The 19,149-nt window shown below is 38.4% G+C and overlaps 1 protein-coding gene across 2 annotated transcripts in view; it reads right to left on the minus strand.

The window, feature by feature from the left end:
• Positions 1-291: 291 nt before the first annotated feature.
• RSBN1L (round spermatid basic protein 1 like) overlaps positions 292-19,149 on the minus strand; it is a 54,567-nt gene continuing 35,709 nt past the window's right edge. For both annotated transcript variants that reach the window (XM_054813847.1, XM_054813846.1), the window contains 5 exons: positions 12,665-12,802; positions 12,325-12,467; positions 8,680-8,847; positions 3,815-3,923; positions 292-3,725 (listed from right to left, as the gene is read on the minus strand). In XM_054813847.1, the coding sequence (XP_054669822.1) occupies positions 3,069-3,725; positions 3,815-3,923; positions 8,680-8,847; positions 12,325-12,467; positions 12,665-12,802 (1,215 nt within the window). In that variant the 3' untranslated portion in view covers positions 292-3,068. The remainder of the gene's footprint in view (positions 3,726-3,814; positions 3,924-8,679; positions 8,848-12,324; positions 12,468-12,664; positions 12,803-19,149) is intronic.

The following is a 19,149-nucleotide window of genomic DNA, read 5'->3' on the forward strand; positions in this document are numbered from 1 at the left end:
TTTTCCAATCTGCACAAGAACAAGGGCCAAGAGAGACAACTAAAACACTGGAGATTTCAGCCAAAATAACAGAAAGATTTATATGTAACTGAAATCCAGGGAGGGGGCAGAAAGCATTAAGCAAAGACTAGTTTTAGTACATCAGAAGGCATGAAAGATTTATTGCTGAAGCAAAAGTCTGAATGTGAAGTTGTATGCAGCAGGAATGAAGGACATAGCACAAGACTACTTGAAACCAAAGCAAGACTTCTGTCAGACTAATAAACAATTTGGGAGCTTAAATTCTCAGAAGAGGTTCTCCTCTCTTAAAGAACAACCGCATCAAACTAAATATGCCACAGGTAGAGGACAAAACTTTTTTCTTCTTTTTTTTTTTTTTTAAAAGCAAACTAAGAAGTTACACTAATATAGCCAGTCAGCCCAGACTGATTACACCTTTGAATACAAAGGCAGTTCTGACAGCCATTGCTAATCCCGGTATTGTTCATATTCTGTCTGCAAGGGATTCTAAAAATGAGAATCTAGTCTGTCTCAAAAATAAAGATGCGTAAAAATTGCAAAAACTGCCACTTTTTAAAAATTTCTTAGAATTCTGGGAGTGATTAAAAAAATGGGCTGAAGATGTAGGCAATTTAGAAGCAAAATTTCTGAACCAAGACATACCTGAGCAGAAGTCTGAGGCCAAGACCACTGAGCAGGTCTTCAAAAGGAAACAAAGTTCTACTCTTAAGTGTAAAGTTGTGTTTGCTAAACCATTTTCAAAGACTATTTCCACCACAACCACCCCATTCCGGACAGGGCCTATGATGCAGAAAGTTGTTAGCTGTCATGGGGGATGTATATACTTTACTAAAATCTGACATTTAAAAAAAAATATTTGAACCAGAATGATCACCATACAGATCACCAGCATACAAATAAGATCTTTTTGTTTTTTAAAGTAAACTAAATTTAAAAAGTAGTATCTGGCAAGGCTGGTTTTGATAAAGCTTCCAGATAATCCAGAAAACACAAAGGGAGCTGAGACCACATTTCTATCAGGAAGGCTCAAATTCTTATGTGAACCAATTAGTTTTTCAAATCAGAATCTGCTAGAGTAATAACTTACCATGTCACACAAATCATTTGCTCATGGCGTGAGGGGAAATCAAGATCCCTGAGGCTGCAAAACTGGTAGTAATCTCTTAGCCAGCATTAAAGAAAACAGCAGTAAGTTTAAGGACATATTAGCCACATCCAAGAGATTCATGTTTCTATTGCTTCTATACTATGTAATTATGGCTATGTAGGAGTAATGTTTAGCAATTCAAATATTGATTTAATTAATAATTCTTTGACAGACCTATTTTAGATTTAAACAAATCAGGGCACTCATCCGTTACATGGCTGATTTTATTGCCAAGCGCAAATACGCAGCAACATTTTCAGTTTTAACAACCTATAAGCAAAAAAATGTCTGCAACAAAAGGGCCTCAGGTAGTTGAATTAGATATCACCTGGAAATCACATTGTTCTATTGCTACAAATGAAGCCAAAGTGATTGCTATGCATCAAAGGTTATAAACTGGGTACGTAAGGATGTACAACTTTCAGAAAGTTACAGGGAAAAATATAAAAAAAAAATCAAGAGATACAGAGGGCTTTGGAAATAACAGGCCTAGGATCTTAAGTTTCAAATACTTAGTTGAAGGACAGGCTGTAGGGCAGTTTACTGCTATTTGTAGCTACCTGAAAAAGAAACATCATTCAGATGTGTTTGAACTATACAGTAATATGTTACACAAAGAATTAAATAAGTTAAATGACAGAGTTTTTGCCATTACCACATCAGATGCTAGCTAGCCTCAAAATCCTCTTCCTCTGAACACAGCTTAAGAGAATTCAAGTGTTCCATAGGTGGGGAGAGAAGAGAACAGTTAACTTGGATGCCCCTGTTACTTTCTTAATGAAACAATTCTTGCTTCCAAACTGGGACTCCGTAGGAATCTTCCTACTAGACACATTGGCGAGTATCTTTATTGCCTGGCACTATCAGCATAGGGAGCAATTCAAATCCAAATGCGTCTCCATGAATTACGGGTCACTGCTAAAGTTGAGGCCTTTATAGCTTGATAAGTAACCATTTAAATAGTTTTTGTTTTAATTTTAGTCAGAAAACTGATTTGAGGGGGGTGGTTGTTTGGTTTGGTTTTTTTAATGTGAAATGGAATGTCTTAACTGTGGCTTGAGCAGAGGGAAGAGAGAAGCATGGAAAGGAGTTTGCTCCCTTGCACCAGCTCGTCTAGAGAGATGCACAGTTACTGGTAGTGCTCCTGGAGCCCACAGGGTGTCCAGCTGTCCTCCACAACAGAGGAAGGTTTGCCTCTCTGCTCCACATTAGCATCTGACAGCAGGAATTTGGGGAGTGCCTTTAATGAGCAAGGGACAACTGATTTTGCATTCTGACTAATCTCAAATTTACAAAGAATGCCTCAGCTCTACCTCGGTTTGCTACAGCTCCTCACCCCACAACGGCGTAAGGGCATCCTATGCATTAGTGCAGGTAGAAACATAACCATTTAGAGAGGCAGTTTAACTGAATTATTTTTTGCAGACCCAAAAATAAAACCAATCTGTTATTATGAACCTTTATTAAGCGGCTCACATTTCAGTATAAATCACACTAAAAAGATTTTTAAAAAAGATATTTACACTACAGTGCTGACACATTTAAAATGAAAAAATTGGTATAAATAAGCTCTATGGAAAAGCCTGGAATTGTCAAAAAGAATTCTGGCTCATCTTACAAAAAATATATATGTTAAATGTCAGCTCTACTCTAAAACCTACAACTCAAAATTATTTAAAGACTTCTTTATGTTAAACCTGCAGTGTTTACAGTGCATCTGGCCCTAAGTGCTTTGATACTTCACAGTTATGGACAGGCACTGAGGAATGTTACAAAGCTACATAACTATTTTCTGTAACAGATGCGAAGGCAAGTCACAAACTTGCCTCACAGAATTTATGAATCTTTACATTATTACATCATTAAGTTTAAAAAGGAATTTAAAACCATATATACAAACTTAGCACAAAAAATCATCCTCTCTTTGTCCATGCAGTTTTGGATATGATGAACTATGTTGTCTTGTATCATCTGGATGTACGTGACCTCCAGGACATAACTTGCCTTGTAAGTCCTTGTTGCCAGGTTCAAATTTAGAATCCATTTCCACCTTAAATGCCGTCAATTCAACATGATCCAATCTAATCTGAACATTCTGGCCCCCGACGTCATTAGGTGCCACTGTCTTTTCAGCCAGATCAACATTCATGGGTTCTTCTTTTATTCGGTGAGATGCAATAGGTTCATGTTTTACCGGCATAAATTCCTGCTGCAGATACTTCGTCTGCAGAGCATCCGAAAATTTGGTGTCTTCGGAGGTATTTTTGCTTGTCATACAAATTCTGCTGTCAGCCTGAAGTCCAACAACCGAAGACTTGGGGTCTGCAGAGGTCCCTGCTTCAACAGTACTTGTATTTTGAGAAAGTTCTTCCTCTGAATGATATAACTTAAGCCGGATGTGCCAAGCTAAACTGCACACAGCTGAAACGGTTTTAAACTGGTGCACAACATTCCTTGGGATAAAATAAATGTCATTATCGAATAACTGAATTCTGGCATATCGAATGCCTTCCCTTCGCAGTTGATTAAGTTTTGCGTCATCAACCCACTGGACACACTGGAGAAAAAAAAGGGGGGGGGGGGAAGGATGAAACCCCTGATTTAGGACTCGGAGGACACTTGACCAATAGTTCATAGCAGGCTTACCTGTGAGAGTGGAGGCTCATGCAAATCTAATTGCATTCGTTGAACTACCTCTAAGAAGTCTTCAGCATGAAAACAAATTACATCTTTGGTTATACGAGGCTGCTCAGACCTACAGAAGAATAAGAATTGCACAGTTAAAGGCTGAAACTAACATGCTACAGAGAATAATAAAGAAAACCTGCAAGCAAGGATAAAACAAATGATAAATCAACAAAGAATTCTAACGTAATCTGTATTTTGAACAAAAAAAAAGGTTGACTAAAATGGATAATTCTCAAAAACAACCTCATTAAACTGGTTAAACAAATTTACCACAATTTCTTTACAAGCGGCAGTAAGAGCAGCAATGAAAGGTCAACAAAACTCACTATTTTTGTTTTTATTGACCTCTGCCTTGATGCTGACAGATGCCCCAGATACACTGGACTTACTCTGTCAACACTCTTAACATGATACACCCATCACGCACCTCAAAGTATGCAGCAGTCTGACTAGTATTATGGCAAAACATTGCTTACTATCTTAGCCTCCAAACACCTTGTTCAGTTAGTAGTAAAGCTGAATCTACATTAAGCTGCCACAATGCTAGTAAGCAGCAAATACTGGCATCCTCCACAAAACATCCCTTAAAAATACATTCCTTTTTGTGCTTACTAGAGAGCTACAGAAAAGCAAAATCTGAATTAGGGTTTGTCTTCATATTCAAACTGTTCGGAGAATTCAACTCTTGTTCCACAAGATCTCCCCCAAAGAAAAGCGTACCATTTATATAACTCCTCTAGAGACATTACCTAGAATTAGCTAACAAAAGGCAAAGCCAGCAACAATCCTTACCACTTTCTGATCTAAAAGCCAAATTCAGTTCTTCAACGTATATATATACACAACTAAGCTCCTTGTGTTTGGTTTTAAGGGATGTTTGGTTTTTTAAAGATTTTTTTAAAAAAATGTGGTGATACAAAGATTTCATTTATATAGGATAAAGCTCACACTGGAATGGTTTTGCAAGAAAAATTTATCAGCCAGAAAGAGCTTAATTGATGACTTCCTTCCTTCACCCTCTGCTGAGTCCTCCCAGGGCTGACAGGAGTGCAACACCTTCCCCACAGATGGCTTGAGTAAGACTGGACCCAGTACTGACCCCTGGGGCACACAGCTAGCTACAGGCCTCCAACTAGACTCTGCGCTGTTTATCACATATATATAACTATATATATATAGTGTTATTAACATTGTAAGAAGCAGGCAGTGATGTACAGTTTATTGGGCTTTTTAAACTGATGAGACATGCTTATTTTATTTAGGTTATGACCTCGATAAAGCAAAAAATAACCAGTTTGAGGCTATTTTCGGGGCGGGCGGGTAATCCCAAATCAACCACTGAAAGTACGCTACAGTGAATTTTCAGACCACATATTTTACTTTCAATTTTACAAAGTTTAAAATATGTGTCTCTATATTTTGGTCTATGTTCTCCTGAAGTGGATTTAAGCACTGAAAGCAAAAAAGTTTACAGAAACATCTCTAATCAGTGGCATAAAAAAAATTATTAGCTACATTAATCTACTTTTTATAATGCAGTTATGTTTTTTTATTTTTTTAAGAATACGGAGTTAAGCATCTGGAGTTAACAATATTTGTAAATGTAGTTAATACTTAAAATAAATACAAAGAATATTTGCATACTAAAAACTTCAATCCAAAGCAATGTTTTCACAGCAGTGTCTACTCTATGTTTTAATTATTATACAGGACAAAGTACAGTTAATGATTTTTTTTTAAAATCATTCCTTTTCTCAGCCCCTATGTACATGTGCAACAGTAAGCATTACCAAATCTGTGCTGCAATTCTATCACAAAACATGACATTCCTTTTGCAAACACAACAGAGAAAAATTATTGCCAGATTATTTTTAATTCTGCACTTGTAGATTTGACATTTAGCAAGCTTGGACATGGTATTTTGTAAAACCTACAGTTTAGGGGGGTGTCCCTCCCTTCCCAAGCAAAACAGTAACAAGATAGTTCAGTTAGATGTCCAAAACCACATTAAATCCAAACAGAACTATAAGATGACTTCAGAAAAATCTATTTAAGTCCCTACTAGAGCAATGCTAGAACTGTTTTTGACAATAATTTTTTCCTTAACCTCATTCTTCAGAAGGGCTGGACTCTTTTTGCTGTAACATTTCAAAACAGATTCAAGATTATAGGTTTTACCATGAATATTTCTGACCTAATGCATGAAGTCTGGCAATATATAACAAATTCCTATGATCATATGGAAAAGCACTAACAACTTCATGCTCTGTAACACAAACTTGAAAACTGCTTGCTGAAGCACAGGTGAGAGGGGTTTAATTTCGCCAACAACAATGCCATGAAGTGTCTTTTGCTGTCCCTGTAAAAACCAACTCAAATTTCCCACATAAAAATCTTCAAAGTTTACATAATTTAAAATTTCACTGGCATTTTTAAAGTTCTAAAGGACACTTAGTATCATCTACAAAAATGGCATCAAGTAATCAATGTGATCACGCCATCAGCATTTACCAGACTTCAATGCAGTGCAGTCTTTAAAATGTTTCTTAGCAATAGCCAGAGCTCTTCTACAATTGGTAAATATTCACAGAAATAAAAAGATCACAATCCACTAGTTTTTACAAAACATCTCAAGTCAAGAGCCTGTTATATTTGGGAAAGCAAAATTACTTTTTGTTCTTCCAAATGCTGTGTTTTGTTCGCTCCTCTATCCCCAAAAGCTGCTTTTTGCCTTTCAACGGTGCTGTTCCTGTCTGTTCCGAAAGACACCAGTTACTGCACCTAACATTAACATTCATGCCAATCAACTACTAAATAAATTCCCACATTTTTACTGCTATAGTGCCCTAATCAACCCTGGAATATCTCCAACTTTCACTTTTGTTCAACTACTCAAATAGATTAAAAAAAAAAAACCACCAAAAAACTCCACAGATTTTTCAACATTTCCATGCATGTTGTTTCCTTTAAAATAAATCTACCCACAGCTTACAAATTATGGTAAAGCTAATATCTGAAAATATTTTAATGTGTTACATTAATGATGCTTCATTATCATAAGCCCTGATTAGCTCTCTTCATGTAAGTATAGTGAAGTGGCTTTTCAGTATTATACAAAAAAGCGGAAGGGGAAAGGAGAAAATCATTGAGGTCAAAAGAAGCTTTAAATACATTGTTTTTATTGTGTTACGTATTTTCCTCCTCTCCGTATGTCAGTCCCAAATTCTTTATTCTGCATTAGAAGTTACATTTCCAGTCCTCACACTGAAGCGAAACGCTGATAGTTACTTTTTCCCCTCCCTCAAACTGAAGTAATTTCAAGTTTGTTGGGCAGTTTTGCCTTGTTCTGCCTATTTTCAAATCACTACCTATACAGTTTTTATTTTGACCAATTCCATTCATGTTTCCAAGTTTAAAAGGAGTTTTAATGGAGGTTGAATAGACACCCTTTTCCACAAGTTCCAACATATGAGAGATGATGGTTTAGATCTGAAAAGCAAGAAAGCTTATTTTTAGAATGTAAATGAAAACATAATGATTTCCAAGGGAGGAGGATCTTGTTATGAAGGTATAGGGTGAGAATGGGAAGTTCCCACAGACATTTCGATTACTATCAATTTAAATTCCTATTTATTTCCACAGGCATGCAAGTTTGGAGGGTGGGGGTTATTTTTGTTTGGGGGCTCTTTTTGTTTGTTTGAGGTTGTTGGGTTGGGGTTTTGTTTTGGGTTTTTTTTTTTTTTTACTTTCTTTGATAAAGCTTTGAGTCTGCCTCTCTCATATGTGCAAAGTGTAATTTAAAATAATCAGATCTACACAGTATCTCAGCTCTTGCCCTGCTACCACTGCTCACTCTTAACTCACTCCAGCTTCTCACAGAGCAAGTAGGAAGTTTAAGGCTCCAGCTATTATCAACCTGAAGAGGAAGTAAACTGCAAAACCTCAGAGCCCAAAATAAAAACACATTAACATCTGAACAATCCAGTTCTTCCCCAACGGCAATTATTCAATTTTCTATCTCAATGAACTCATGCACTGTAACACAAGTTACATCATTTAATCCAAAGGCAATTCACTCTTCTGAATTTTAGACAGATACAAAGAGCAAAAGGTGTTTTTAGTGCTTACATATGCAAAGGTAACCTCCAAAACTAAGGTCATTCTCCTAAACCAAGGTAAGAAGATCCTGAAAAATGCTTCTTAGATCTGGGCCAGGAAGCCCACGTGATTAGAGGCTTTTTATTTGGCTAAAATGTAAACAGCTTCAAACAAGATACGTCTGTTTCCTGAATCTTGTATGGGAATTCCAAAGACAGACACCAAAAGTAAATCACACAGCCTCCTCTGATCTACCACAAAAAAAAAAAAAAAAATCAGTGTTGTAACAGCCATGATTTTGAAGTAGAAGCATAAAAATTCTGCTCTTCTCCAGACAACACAAAGAATTGCCAGAAGGTCTTCATGTGCACCTCTGAGGCAGAAACTCAGGTCAGTCCATATGCACTATTTAAAGCAAAACAAAGCGTAAATCGTTTTTACATCTAACAAGAACTCAGTTACAGCAACTCACTTGTAGCTGTTAAACTGTCATTGCAAGGTACCTTTCTAGTTTCAACCACACAGCAAAACTGTACTCAATCTAGCAGAGGGCAGACAACACATCTACTGCATAGAGACAGAGAGGGAAAAAATTCCAGCAGTCAAGTCTTCATTAAATCCCGAATACTAGATTAACCTATTCTGTGCTCCTTCTACCAATTATAAATAGAAATTCAGGCAAATATTTTTCAAACGCCTAGGTGAATAAGTCAATCGGCACATACCACTCTCCACAGTGCACAGCCTTCAATACTCCCACAGCAGCTGTAGTCTGTCGTTCAAAACCTTGTCCTATGTGATCTGCATGGGCTCGTGTCCGGTCTTCAAATAGCATTTCACGGGGTTCACTGGTTCGAGGTAGGTACTGCAAGTTTTTTATTTCATTGGTAGTTCTGTAGAAGATAAACAATATTAATGGTATAGAATATATACCATTATATATATACATACCAAAAAAAAAAAAAAATATATATATATATACCAAAATATATACCTAATTTCTACCCATAGCCAATAGGATTGCTTCTCTCTCTTCAGTGAGAGCATATAATCGAATGAGAAAAACAGTAACTTAGGACAAATTTAAAATGTAATGAGCTATGCAAGTTTTCTATGCTGTTTTATTGCAATAAAAAAATAGAACAAAAAATAATAAAAAAATCACCACGACAGTGTCAGGGTCCTGAGTGCACTAAAAGGCCCTAAGGGCTGAGCAGCCTGACCTGCAGTCTCCACCCACAAACCCAAAGAGCCCAGAGCTCTATTTAAGTTCAGGTCTGGGCCTTCAGTCCTGGGCCTGAGCCATGCTGCAGGAGCACTGGTCTTCACCTCGGCCAAAGATGTGCTGGGCCACAGACTTGCTTCCCAGCTTCACCACCGGACAGCTTTGTCAAGACGGACCTGCCTGGCAATCACTGGACCTGCTCCTCGCTGGCAAACTGACTTCCTGGCTTGACCTCAGACCTGCCCCATCACCCCACATTTGCCTGATGCGCTGGAGTCTGGGCTGAATCTGGTCCCCAAACCTCAGGTCTGCCCTATGTGCCTCCCCCAGGCACTGTGAGACTGGGCCGTACCACAATCTGTCCCTGGCACAAGAACTGTTGGCCTTTGCCACTTCCTGACTAATAGGTATACATTTCAATTGTCCCTGAAGTCATTTTTTATCATTCGTGTTTCTACCAAACCACTGGGAAATGTGTGTATATGTTTAGTTCCATGTTGTAGAACTGGGAATGAGAAGCAGAAAAAGATTGTTTCTTCAGGGCTTAATGAAAGTGAAGGAAACACTGCAGAGCGGGAACAGAGCCACAAGACCATTTTCTTGGCCACCTGGAGCCAACATTGTGTGCCACATTTTTCTAAGAGCTGTTTACAGTCATTACATAGACAAGGCTGGAAGGGACACCTGGAGACTGTGCAGTCCAACTTCCCCCACTCAACTATAGCCCATTGCTCGTGACCGTGTTCAGCCAAGTTTTGAGACTCCACAAGCTCTCTGGGCAACCTGTCCCAGTGTTCAACCATCCATACAATAAACTTCTTTTTTTCATTTGTTTGGTTTTTTTCCTTAATTTAAAGGGACATTCTTATAATTCTATTTGTACCCATTACCTCTGGTCACGTCACTGGGCACTGCTGTAAAAAGTTCTTCTTACAATCTCCCATTAGATGCTTACACCCATTGATATGATGCCACTGAGCCTTCTTTCCTCACGGGTAAATTCCAGTTCTCCAATGCCCGGTTTTTGTGGCACCAGGCTTGCTCCAGTATACGCATGTCTGTCTTGGACTGGCAAGCCCAGAACTGAACACGATACTCCAGATGTGTCTCACCAGTGATGAGCAGAGGGGAAGAATCATCTCCCTCAACATGCTGGCAGTGCTCTTGCTAATCCTCTCCAGGAGGCTGCTGGCCTGCTTTGCCACAAAGGCACACTGATGACTTTTATGGTCAACCTGTCATCCATGCACCAGGACCCCTAAGTCCTTCTCTGTCGGGCTGCTGTCCAGCCCGTTGGGCCCCAGCCTGTACTGGCGAACAGGGTTATTCCTCTTGGGCGCAGGGCTTTGCCCATCCCTGCATTAACTTCATGAGTCCACCGAGTTGGCCCGTTTCTACAGCTTCTCAAGGTCCCTCTCACTGGCAGCGTAACCCTGTGGTGCGTCAACCACTCCTTCCAGTTCTGTATCACCTACAAGCTTGCTGAGGGTGTGCTCTGTCCCATGATGCTGGCCACTAACGAAGATGTTGAACAGTACTGGCACAAGGTATTAATGTCTGGGTTACTCCAGTAGCGACTGTTTTCCAGCTGGCCTTTGTGCTGCTGATTACAACCCTTTGAGCATAGCAGTTAAGCCAGTTCTTGAACCACTTCACCATCCATCAGTCTACTTTGTCCTTCATTAATTTGTCTATTAGGATGTTATGGGAGACAGGTGTCCAGTGTGGAAAGCCTTGCTAAATTCAAGATAAACACCACTCCAGCACTCCTCTCATCCTGTAAGTCAGTCATTTTGTTGTAGAATGCTATGAGGTGGATAAGGCATGATTTCCCCTTTGTAAGTCAATATTAGCTACTCCCAAAGATCATCTTGTCCCTCTTGTTTGAAATGGCATTCTTCCCAGGATGAAGGTGAGGCTGAGTCACCTGCAGTTCCCCAGGTAATGCTTCTTATCCTTCTAAATGATTGGAGTGACATTTGCTTTCCTCTGGTCCTCAGGAACCTTTGCCAATTGCCATGACCTTTCAAAGGCAATCAAGAGTGGCCTTGCAATGATACTGGCCAGCTCCCACAGCACTTGTGGGTAGATCTTAACAGGTCCCATGGGCTTGCGTCTGTCTAATCTGTATGTCTAATATGTTCCTTAACCCGATTCTCCTCCACTGAAGGCAGGTAGTCCTTGCTCTAGACATTCCTACTGTCTCTGGGACCTGGCATTCCTGAAGAAAAATCTCACCAGTAAAGACTAAGGGCAAAGAAAGCATCTTGCCCTCTTCTGTGTCCTTTGTCTCCAGGATCTTTGCACAATTCAGCAGACACCTTGCATTTTCCCTATTCTTCTGCTGTCCCTATGCCTGTAGAAGTCCTTCTTGTTGCCCTTCACAACCCCTGCCAAATTCATCTCCAGATGGTCTTTGGCTTTAACTGCATCCCCTTCATGGTTGGACGGTGTCTCTATATTCCTTTTAAGGCACGTGACCCTGCTTCCACTTCTTGTGTGCTCCCTTTTTATGTTTGAATTTCCATGGAATCATAGAATGGTTTGGGTTGGAAGGGACCTTAAAGATCATCTAGTTCCAACCCTCCTGCCATGGGCAGAGACACCCTCCACTAGACCAGGTTTTGAACAAGAAAACTCCAAAGACATCATTTGTCATGACGCATAATATTCAAGTTCTGCAGAGGACATCACTACTTTTAAGCTGGTACTTACACAAAGTACCAGACCAAAGCTTAAAGATGTCATTTAATGTTGGAGGTGTGACCTTTCAGATGAGAGAGAAGCCCTTTTTCCTTGAGGTCTTTAAACATCCACTCACATTTAGGAACAGGGGTATTAATTCCAGTCTCCTGCCATACATCAGTAGTTGTATGCTTGTTCACATTTCCCTGCAGTTTTCACCTTAAGTTCCTACTAAAGCTCCAAAAAGGACCAGCACCTTACTTGGTCAGATAGTAAACAATTAAAAAAAAAAAATCCACATCATTACAAAACAAAACAACTTAAAATTATATTTTCAGATGAAGATTTACATAAATTTATACTAAAATATAGTATCAACCAGTAAAAGGTTTGGGATAAAATGAATTTGTAGAGAAAGAATACTAACCAGACATTTATCAAGCAAAATAATTCAACATACCTCTTCCTTTTGAAAGGTGACTTTGGCATGTCAGCCACAGGGATCATCTGTTCTCCTGGACGTACCCACATAATGGGACCATCATCACTGTCTTTACGACTCTCTAATTTTAAGCTAGAAAGTGTTCCCCATGGCAGTGTACACTAATGGGAAATACAAGCCACAATTTTGAAGTGAGTTACTTTAAAAACTTCTTGAAAGCAGCTTTTTTCTGTCATGATGAAAACATTTATTAGACGACTCAATTACCTAAGCAAGTATCACATACTCTCACTTTATTGTAACAGTACTAGACAGTATATTGTCCCACTTCTCCCAACCCATTCCCTTCTGTCCTTACTTTTAAGAAGGGTGATTCTTCCAACATATCAAGGAATTCAGGGAAGTAATCCCCCACTTCCTCATCAACTGCTCCAACCAGGCTGATCTGTCTCATTGGGCCAGCTCTATACGTACCATGAGAGTATGTTCTTTTTACCTACAAGCAGAATATGACAGCAAAAGTTACACCGAGTCCACTACCACTCAAAGTCTACATTCAATAAACAACCTTTAATCTCTATGCTTACGTTTTCTGATTTAGTCCTACAGTCTTCACTATACTTAAGAATATTATGAAGTCAATTACTATGAACTCATCACCAGAGACAGAAGTTAAAGATACGTGACAAGTTGTATTTTATTTATTTTAAAGTCTGAAGATAAGACTGAGTAACTGTTTATTGCCCTTCAGAAAGTAACATTCCAAAGTAGTACCTGTGAAAAGCTATTAACATACGTTCTGCTCAATAACTGGTAAATAAGGATTCTTACCTGGATTACTCAGGTCTAGCTGAATTTTTACCTTATTCCTGTAACAGTCAGGCAGAACCCTGAGTGACATCTAATTAAACTCTAAACATTTCCTCGGCTAATCATCCTCTCTAGTATGGCCTCCGTGCGAGCACATTAACTGGAGCTAATTATCACAGTGATGACAAGGCTCGTAAAAAAGTTAGTATAGGAAGAGAGAGAATGACAGTTATTCCTTCATTTTTGCTGTGCTGTGCTAACACATCTTGTGATCTCTTAAAACTTTAAGGACTGCAACATACATCTCATGAAAAATCTTTTATTTTGAACCTGAACAGAAACACATACTGTTGTAAGGTGGTTTTTCTCCAATAATCTGATCTGTCATGTTACATCAACAAAATACTTAGGCATGAGATTGATGAGGATCACTTCCCCTTAAGCTTCCATCTCCTATTTAACAGGCTGAAAGACACAGTGGTATTAGTAGATGAAATACGATGAGATCAGAACAGAGGGAAGAACAGATGGATTACTGCACAAATCAAGTAAGGCTCTTGCACTGCATCCAGAGCAAGAAAAGAAAAAAAGGTGCAAGGAAAACAGTTAATGAACTACTGCTTAGCTATGATCCTCACCCAAACAGACCATTAAAATTCCTAGTAATTACGGCAGTGCAGAGGAGAATTAGCAGCAGTTCCTGAAAATACAACTAAATCATGGAATAACACCGTGCCCTTCTGAGAAGTCAGACTGATGCAACCAGATGCATTCCACAAGTGCAGAACCCAACACACTTTTTCAGATCATCTCAGTCATCATACACACCCAGGAAATGGAGGACTGACTAAAAGGAGGATTTTACAAAATGTCTGAGCTAATGTAATGGCAAACCACCACAACCTTACTGAAAAGAGCAGTACTGCTAGACAGCAGTATTCCCCTATTCCCCAAATCCTTAGTCATACATTCCTGTAGCTTTTTTGCACGGACAGCTGGTGATTTTGTGATATAACATCAGAAAACATTCATTTCTGCTGAATCTGCATCAGCTCAGTCCTCAGCTGTATTGGCACTGGCACAAAGCATCAGGAGCGCACACAACTAAAGCATGGGGACAAGGAAGGGACACTCACTTGTCATTATTAGCTTACTGGATAGACCAATTCCAAAGTACCGTAAAACCACTTTCTGAAGCTACAGATAGTCATAAATCTGTTACTTGCAGTTTACTGATAAACCTAACATGCAAAAGGATGTTTCTTCCACTGGCATAAGTAGCTTAGTATTCCACCACTCCAGGCCAGGATATTAGGCTGCTGTTTTCATCCATACCCCTGATTAAATGGAATCATTTTTCTGCCTTTTCCCTTGCTTCCTTCTGCTAGCACTACCATTCTCCCAAGTAACAAGCAATAGGACAAGAAAAAACAACCTCAAGATGTGCCAGGGGAGGTTTAGATTGGATATGAGGAAAAATTTCTTCATCAAAAGAAACTGGAACAGCAATTCCCATTAGAACAGGCTGCCTAGGGAAGTGGCTGAGTCACCATCCCTGGAGGTATTTAAAAGACGTGTAGATGTGGTGCTTAGGGACATGGTTTAGTGGTGGCCTTGGCAGTGCCAGGTTATGGTTGGACTCAATGATCTTAAAGGTCTTTTTCAACCTAAATGACTCTATAAGTCTATGATTCATATAGCATATGATAAACTAGTTGTAGAACTACTCTAAGTGAAAACTCTGCAACTTCCCAAAAAATACTGACTGAAGTTAGGAGAGGCTGCAAAGCTTTCAGCTGATCAAATCACCTGTCTGGCTTATGTACCACTAAGCATTGGCAATGAAGCATGAAGTCAGCAAAGTGTTTAAGTGCAACATAATCCTTGCTTAAGGTAGACCAATTAAGAAATTTCTTATATTTGAAAGTTAAAGCTGATCAACGCAACTTTTTAGAGCATTATTTGTCCACTCCAATTCACTCCTAGCTCTCCTGATCAATTATGTTCCCCTCATTCACCAGGTACAACAGATTCCTTTTCAAGATCCAGCCTAGGAGAGGTGAAATACCAAAAATAACGCTAAGATCATATCAAAGTTACAAACGTTTGAGCAGTTTCTTCTGGGACCATATTCAGAGTTGAATCACTGCAAATACACAGAATGAAATGTTTGAGAATGAAATGTTTGAGCATTTAAGAACTCTGTGGTGGGTTAACCCCAGGCAGCAGCTAAGTACCCCACAGCCCCTTGCTCACTCACACCCCCCGCAATGGCAAGAGACATGGGACAGAAAAGGAAAAACAAGGAAACGCATGGGTCCAGATGAAGACAGTTTACTAAGTGAAAAGAGGAAAAAACGCCACGAGATGTTTTTCACCACTCACTACCTCCCACAAGCAGATCGATGCCCCGTCAGTCTCCAAGCAATAGCTACCTTCCAGACCACCACACACACTCTTCTGCCCTCCTCAGTTTTTCATTGCTATTTTTTTTTTATTATTTTATGTTATACGGCATGGAATACCCCTGCAGTCAATCTGGGCCAGCTGTCCCAGTCATGTCCCCTCCCAACTTCTTGCCCACCCCAGCCTACTCACAGGGGGTCCAGAATGGACAAAAACGGAAAGCCTTGACACTGTGCAAGTGCTACTCAGCAACAGCCAACACACCAGTGTGTTATCAACAGTGTTAGTCACAAATCCAAAACACAGCCCCGTAACAGGCTACTAAGAAGAAAGTTCACTCTAACCCATCCAGACTCAGTATAAACAGAAAATAAATCCATGCTGGTGATGAAGGGGGAAGATCTGCTCTTTTCCCCTTCTCTCCTGCTAGCATTAGGTATTCCGAAGGTGGACAGGGAGCCACCTTAGGGATTTTAATTCACAAGTTACCTGAAGAATTTAGTTACTTATTTTAGAAAATTCTTTCAATAAGAATTAAATAAAGTCATAGGCCATAACGTCTGGCCAGAAAGAACAAGAGGGAATCTGGAAGAGGAGGCAGCTGTTGGCCATGAAAAGTGACTCCTATCTCATCTCTTCCATGGACTGGGTTATAGCATCCTAAACATTAGACTCAGGTCAGGGGTTGCTATTTAAATGACACTATCTTAGATTATGCTAAAGAATTAGAAAAACATGTATAAAAAGGTGAGGTCATTCTCAGAGGGAAGAACTAGCTAGCAAACAAAATTAATTTACACTCACTCCAAAACTTGACTGCTACTAAGTAATAGCGTGAAAACACCAAAAACCTTCCATTGATGTTTGACCAGTGACAAAAGCAGTTAATTCTCTTGAAGACAACAACAAAAATAAATACAATCTATGGCATAGATACAGATAGATAACAGCAACTTTTTCCTTTCCTTTTACTGTCAGTAAACTTTGGCTAACGTGTTCATAGGAAGAGAAAAAGATTCCTCTATGTATTTCTAAACTCATAAAAACAATGCTGACGTGCTAAAACAACTATTTCTCCCATCAAATTCTATACATTAAATTATGTATTGACTACAAACCAATTATCATACACCTTTATAATGTAATCTTCCTGAATGTAATATTACAGGTTACAGTGTGACTATGTTTTTAGAATGCTACAAATTTGCTCAAATAAATAGCTGGAACTATATATAAAAGAAGGAATCAATGACATACAGTTCTAGCACACGGTCAACATGATCAGAATCAATATACATACACCTAAAAAATCACCAATTAAATGCAGTATAATATGATGGACAGATAAAATAGATTAAAACATTAACTGAAAAATACGACATAGCCTAACTTCTTTCTTCTCATGTATCTTAAATTTGAAGTATGTCACCTAAAAACACAAAAGGAGACTGTGTCATTCTCTTGCATCAAGGTAATGGAAAATTATGACAGTAAACCCACCACTGAATTCAGAATTAGTAAAACTTCAGAATTCTCTGCTTCTGTGACTAGTATGGCATCAACTGATTTTTTAGTGTAACTTACCCAGTTTTAAGTAAGGAGTTCTAAATAACAAATATTTTGGCATAAACATCTTGGTGCTTAAAAGAATCTGAAGACTAAATCTGAAAAAATATATATGTAATACTGACAACAATATATTTGAGCATTATCATCCTGCAAATAGGAAACACTTTAGACACTGTATATTAAAAATGCTTCCGTTTTCTCTTTGAAAAAGACAGACAGTGGAAGGAACAGCCCAGAGAAACCAAGCATTTCAAGAGATTATTTTTAAAAATGTAAACTGGGGCAAGTCACAACTAAATTCCTATTTTTAATAGAGCAGGGTGGGGGTTTTTCAGTTGAAGTTCTCACATTTTCCTGCGATAATTTTAAAGGTTTAAATTTCTTTCAGATTTTCAGCTTTAAAGTCAGGAAATCTGGAAAAGCTGTCCTCATAGAGCAAAAAAAAAAATCCAACCCACTGAACCCAAAATAATTTCAAGAAACCCACAAAGAAAGCCCCACCAAAGACCAACAAAAAACAACAAAAACATTGAATCACCACCAAAATATGCTGGGAGATCAGAGGGAATAGTGGGTTTCCATTTCACTACAGAAGCGCACAAGCAACGCACATACCCATTTGTACCTTAGAACTGAAAACATCCAGCTTCACATTCACTGTTATTCCTCTATCATCTCAAATGCTATAGTCATGAAGAGGCAATGTAGCATTCTTATTCAGTACACTTTGAAAAAGTGCCCACAAGGTTTTCTGTTCCTTGCCAACTCTTTTCAAATCCTTAAGTGCTTATGTATATTTTCAGTTCCAAATGGGAACCGATACTGAAGACTAAAAAATTTCACTGAACAAATATTCATCAGAATTGCACTGAGTTTAAAAATACTTGCAAATCTACTTGGCTACTTTTTACTTTTAAATCACCTGTACTTCATACTACTTTTTCTTTTCTCTGTCTTTTTTTTTTTTTAAGTCACAGTTTTGATATCAGAATAAGATGCCTTGACAGTTCTAGCATTACTCAAAGGTGATCCATTATCATTAAAACTTTAATTTCAACAAATATATTTCCAAATTGGAAGTTTCTGGAAAGGCAATCCCAAGATTTTTACCGTAGTATAGTTCCACCAGTGTCCTTTTACCACTGCAGTTTATCACTTCGCATGTTTCACCTTACAGCTGAAATCCTCAAACAATAGGATGGATAGACAGACATTTTTAACAGCAAGATGACCTATTATTCAGAATTTTGGTGACAAAAAAAAACAGTGAAGCAGTCAATAAAGAATTGCAAAATATAATTTAAGAATAGCATCAATTAGATACCTTCATGGCAAATGATCTTGTGAAAGCAAAATAGCTATTATGCTCTTTTAAGTCAGTAAGATCTATGACAAGGTTCAGTCTCAGATCCTGTTCAAGCTGCCAGTACAAACCTCTAGGGTTTAGGTTTGGGTTTTGTTAATACAGAATATGTGATCAAAGAGAGCAACATACAACTGTTGTTTCATATTTATTGGTGGAAACTGTCAAGAAGCAATCTGGAAAGGTAACTATTTTCTAAGTGGAAAACAAATAAGCATGTGTTGCAGATTTCTAAATGTCATTCCATGTGAACTGATTCTTTGTTCAATGGTATTCAGTAAGTGAAAACTTTTTTGCTTGGAAGACAATAGGCTGCCATTGTCTATCAAAATGTCTCTTGCACACAGTCTTATGGATTACTTGATAAAAAGAGGATGGGCCAATATATATGCTTTAACAGAGCTACAATTCATTTTTCGTCATCCAGAATTTAAAAAAAAAAAAAAAAGAGAGAAAAGAGGGTATACTTTGGGGAACTTGCATAACAGCAAGCAGTTGCTAAAAGCCGTTAAAACTTTTTTAATAACTAACCATTCAAAAAGCTTAAGAGGAAGTAGTGAATTCTATTGAAAGCAAAATTCTACTGAAAGCTACTGAAACACAACTGAAGAGACCTATAGTTCCCACAGAAATATTTTTTTCCTGAACACAGGAAAATAACACTGTACAAATCTTTAGTAATAAGAAAATGAAAC

Source organism: Grus americana, chromosome 1, assembly GCF_028858705.1.
Source record: "Grus americana isolate bGruAme1 chromosome 1, bGruAme1.mat, whole genome shotgun sequence".
Lineage (NCBI taxonomy): Eukaryota > Metazoa > Chordata > Aves > Gruiformes > Gruidae > Grus > Grus americana.